General features: G+C 38.9%; 1 protein-coding gene across 1 annotated transcript in view; it reads left to right on the top strand.

Annotated features, from left to right (window-relative positions):
• Positions 1 to 4,887, top strand: part of edar (ectodysplasin A receptor) — a 26,269-nt gene that overhangs the window by 15,548 nt on the left and 5,834 nt on the right. Inside the window, exons 7-8 of the mRNA XM_035676729.1 lie at positions 913 to 987; positions 3,662 to 3,734. Of these exons, the coding sequence (XP_035532622.1) occupies positions 913 to 987; positions 3,662 to 3,734 (148 nt within the window). The remainder of the gene's footprint in view (positions 1 to 912; positions 988 to 3,661; positions 3,735 to 4,887) is intronic.

The following is a 4,887-nucleotide window of genomic DNA, read 5'->3' as shown; positions in this document are numbered from 1 at the left end:
TTAGGCCACAAAACTTGAGACCATGCTTATAGCCCAAAAATGTTTCCGCCCAGAAATGTCAAACCTAGGGTTCCTTTAAATCAAAAAATTTCAGATTTTGCCTGACTCCTTCATTCAAAGTTTATCTAAATCCATCTGCTTAGGCTGCGTTTGTGGGAATTTTTGCATAAAAATGTTTCACTCCAAAGACATGCACATGAAATTGAAATGGAACCCGACTCCTCTAATTTGGCCAAGGCAGGTATTGGAAATGTGTTGTTATCTCTGGTGATCAGTAGACCTAGCGCTTTGCTTGAGAATGGATATATGAGCGAACATCTAGACAAAGTATGGTTCACTAAGACGAACCACAGTGTAATGAACTACGGATCGAAAGTATGTGTCTGTGTGTCTTGCACAGGGCCGCATGGAACCAGCAGGCAAGGAGAAAAACCTCCTAAATTGATTCCTGGCTAGCACTACTGTGTTCCCTCCCATCCCCAAAAAGGTATACCAAATCACACCAGGCCAGAAATCAATCACAGACAGGTTTATGCTATCTCAATGTTACCCCCATCCATAGTTACATTGTCCTTTGTCTGACACACACCACACCACACAAATCATTTAATACTACTCTCAACATCATCTCCCATGGTCAGCATTCCACTGGACAAGGTCACCTAGGCAACGGCTCTCATCTTTCCATGTCAACCATGCTTTCATCTGGCAATCGGCCATCCGTCCTCATCATCAATGTTTCTTACATCTGAAGGCCAAACCGAGTGGCCAGGGTGAGAGACATACACACATACACACACACACACACACACACACACACACACACACACACAAACAATCTCGTGAAAGGTTTTAATTTATGTTTTATGACATTCCTTGTGTGTGTGTGTGTGTGTGTGTGTTTGTATGCAGCATGTTGTTCCGGACAAGTTGTAAAGGCAGTGGAAGCTCAGACCAACAAACAGGAAGACAAGAAAGATGTCCCTGGTGAGACATGACACACACACACACACATTAATAATTAATGAGCTCAGACAGCATCTAAACCTCTTAATCTCTTCCTGTTTGGTGTCTCTCACAACCTGACTAAACTCCAGTCTGTATTCTGGCTCATAATGAGGAGTCTAGCAGTAAAAACAATGAGTTTGATTACTTGCACTCTGGTATCCTGGTTTAGATTATATTCCGGAGACGATGTTTTCATGAAACATAAGTAATCTTGCTATTTATATCCTTGTATACATGATTCTAACATTATCCACGTTTTTGAGGCCTCAGTACTCCATCTAGCATAATTGAGGTTTTTCAAAACCAGGATAAGGGCTTTGATGCAGATTGAAAACAAGTTATGATATAGGTTTAATAACTTGCATACTTGGGAGCAAGTGAGGAATTCCCACTTTTAGCTCCAGACTAAGTGAAGAAATAGTTGTTTCTTTCATTCTTAAACAAAGGGTGGATAATAAAAGTAAACAGTACTTGAGAATAAAATTAGCTGCAGTAGCTTCACTGTATAGTTCTATAACTCTATTCATGTATTCATCTGTTTTTTTCATTCTTTCTCAGTGTTTTCATATCTGTAAAAATAAACAGGCCTACAGTCACCAACTGATCATTACCATGTTCCCATAAACTTTACTTGCAAGAGTCAAAATATATATTCAATAACAGGTACAGTTTAAACTTAAACTTAAAAGTACACCCCGAATAGTACAAAGACACACAAAGCTGCATAATTATAGTAAGACAAACCATAATTAGTTTTTTTCCCACCTTTAGCTTTGTCAACTATAAAATGACTCCAGATTATAGTCACAGCACAGTGACATACAGTAGCATACAATGAACAGATACCACCCGGCAGTGGTTTGACTAACACTGTATGTAATTTTATGTAATCCTGCAGCAAAATCCTTTCTAACCAAGATTCAGGTACCTGTATGTCTGGCTTATTTGGTAAGCTCAAACACTGTATGCTATCTGTGTACGAGCATAAATCCCCAAAAGTATTATGCGGCACTTTCCTGTGGTGCTCTGGGCTCAGTGGATAATGATTTTTTTTTCAAGTTGAAGCTGCAAATTGCAGTTCTGTTTGTAACCATTCCCCACTGAAAAAAAGTGTTTACATTCAGAATCATGCTTTTGTGAGGGCAGATGAGTCTCTGGAGCAGCATGTATGTATGAATTATGGGACACTTGAACTCTCAGTTCATGTTACAATCAGTCCTTCTACAACAAATTCAATTCTGATTCTATAAGTATATATTGAATCAAACAAAGCGTATCATCTCATCAAATCTGACTGAATTGGATCTAAATGTTAATACGGTGCTGCCACCAAGTCTCATTCTGGTTTGTATGTGCATACTTATGATTTGTAGCTTAATGCATGCAAATCTAAGTGTGTGCTTGTGTATTATGTGTGTGTGTGTGTGTAGGCTGACAAACCTGATGAGTACATCATGGTGGAATGTGAGGCTTCCAAAGCTAAAGCCATACGTTGCTTTAGGCGCCATTTCTCCTGACAATGATGCTCTGTTCAATTTCACTCCCAGACTTACTGACTAACCACTTACATGTGGTGTGAATAAGAACACACACGCGCACACACATACACACACACACCTACCTACCGTATCTGTGGCCACAGACACATTATGTTGTACACAGGAGGTGTGAACTTAATAATGTAATAGCTAAAAAAACACAATAAAGTAGTCACAGGATGATTAAATAAATTAAAATAAATGTCTGCATTGTTACTTAATGTTCAGTCGTAATGAGTGTGTGTGAGTGCATTGGTGTGTGTGTATGTGGGAGACAAGCCCATTGCTCGGAGCTCTACCGGAGCTAGCTGTCAGTCATGGAGACACACAGAGTTAATAAGCCTGTGAGGTGAAAGACAAAGATGCCTAAATTCTCTCTCTCTCTCACACACACACACACACACACAGCATTTGTTCCACTTAGGTATTCACTCATTATGCTGTCTATCCCTATCAGTATCTGTGATGTAAGTGTAATTTAACACAATAGTCACTGTAATCATTTTATACATCATTCTGACTGCAGTTCTTCTGTTCTAGGTGTACATCCTTTTAGCCTTAGGAATCTGTTCTCCTTTGTGTGCTCAAACTCATGCCAACAGCTATTAAAACGTGTAGGTTTAATCCTATCTTGCTTAGTGATAAAAGATCAGAGCCCACAAAATCAGATATAAGATTTTTCCTGAATTTACATCTTTAATATTGCTGTTACTATAACCCAGAAGATATTTTGGTATTTGTTTGGTTGATTACCTTTATTACTTTTACTAACAATAAAAGTGAGAATATGTAACTTGTGTATGTAACAAAAAAACACTCAAGACTCAAGATGAGAAGAGAAATTCAAGTTGCCATTTTTCTGTAATTGCATCTTGTGGTCACATTGGCCACTGTTTGTGTTTGAGTCTTGCTTTTAATTAACACTAATCCCGCAGACCTTTGGAGAAGTTTGAGTATACTGTGGCACGTCATATATAAAACGACAGGTGTTGGACCAACAACTTTTGGGATTTTGCAGTGTTATTGTTACTGACTTTTTATCTCTGCATTATCTCTGTATTTGTGCGGAAAACAAACACCTATAAGCCTTTATATCCTTTCTTCTTCTCTCTCAGACAACGTGGTGATCTACTCGGAGAAAGACGAGTTTGACAAGCTAAAAGCTCCTCCACAGAAGACGGTGAAAAGGTGAGAGTCTTCACACACAAATTGACAAACAACTTCACCACACTGCTACTCTTCGTTTGAACAAACTTAGAACAGACAAAGGATTCTTGGTGATTCACGCTTAAATCCAGACAGCTTCATTTTCTGCGTGGCTCAGAAATTGAACAGGATTTGTTAGAAACTGACAAGCATGTTGTGAGCTTAGCAATACTGAAAGTACAAAAGGACACAAAACAAGATTGCCAGTGGAGGTTGAGAACCTTTATTTAGGGGTTTTTGTTGAAGGTGATGGGTGAGGTTAGAGAATAATTATTAAACCTTGAAGTGATTGAGTTGGACTTAAGGGTAAACAGATCAGAGTAGTGTTTTCTTCTTTATATTGGCCACCAGCCATTTTTTAAAATTGAGTTGTCAACTGAGGTTTGAAAATAATTTATACACCAAGCACAGGTAGAACGACTACTGTGTTTAGTACACTTATAACTAACAGTCAAAGGTGTATTTGCATTTTTTAATCACAAATCATCAACATTAACACCATACAAATTCCTGAATTTATGCATCATTTTGTGCTTCTTCTTCAGTGTATGTGTGTTTTACTGTAACTGTGCAAGTACTGAATGGATTGGGAAATACTGTAGAATATTTTATATACACCATTGTCTCCTTATCTTTCAGTGTGCATTATGAGTGTGTCTGTGTGTGTGAGAGTTTATATTTGTATGTGGCGTCACAGAGACTTTGCACAACAGAAAGAAGCTTTTGTAATTTTTTTTAACATCTGCCCGTAATTAAGCCACCACAGAACAAGTCACTGCAGTAGTAGAATCATTGCTGCTGGCCTTTTCTTTTGCTGTATCAATGTGTGTATGTGTGTGTATGTGTGTAAGGCATGTAAAAAGCAAATTCAGTTCAGTTTTTTTTAATGAAGTAGAGAGCCATTATGTGGCTTTGGAGAGGTGGGTTTGAGGGGGTGTGAGGTAGCATAGATGAGCCCAGAAGCCTAGAAAACACTGAAAGACAGACAGAGGGTGTACTTGTCGATGCGGATAGGGGTGTTTATTCCAGGCCTCGCCTAAAACCACCGCCAGGTGAAAGCACGTCCTGGCAGACAACAAAAGAATAACAGTTTTATCACCTTCGTCTTTCTGCATACACCCCCCCCCCCCCCCCC

This window comes from Morone saxatilis, unplaced genomic scaffold (assembly GCF_004916995.1).
Source record: "Morone saxatilis isolate NCDOM2014 unplaced genomic scaffold, NCSU_SB_2.0 Contig5, whole genome shotgun sequence".
In the NCBI taxonomy this organism is placed as follows: Eukaryota; Metazoa; Chordata; class Actinopteri; family Moronidae; genus Morone; species Morone saxatilis.
The sequence above is the reverse complement of the archived record's forward strand: the minus strand, read 5'-3'. Positions and strand labels throughout refer to the sequence as shown.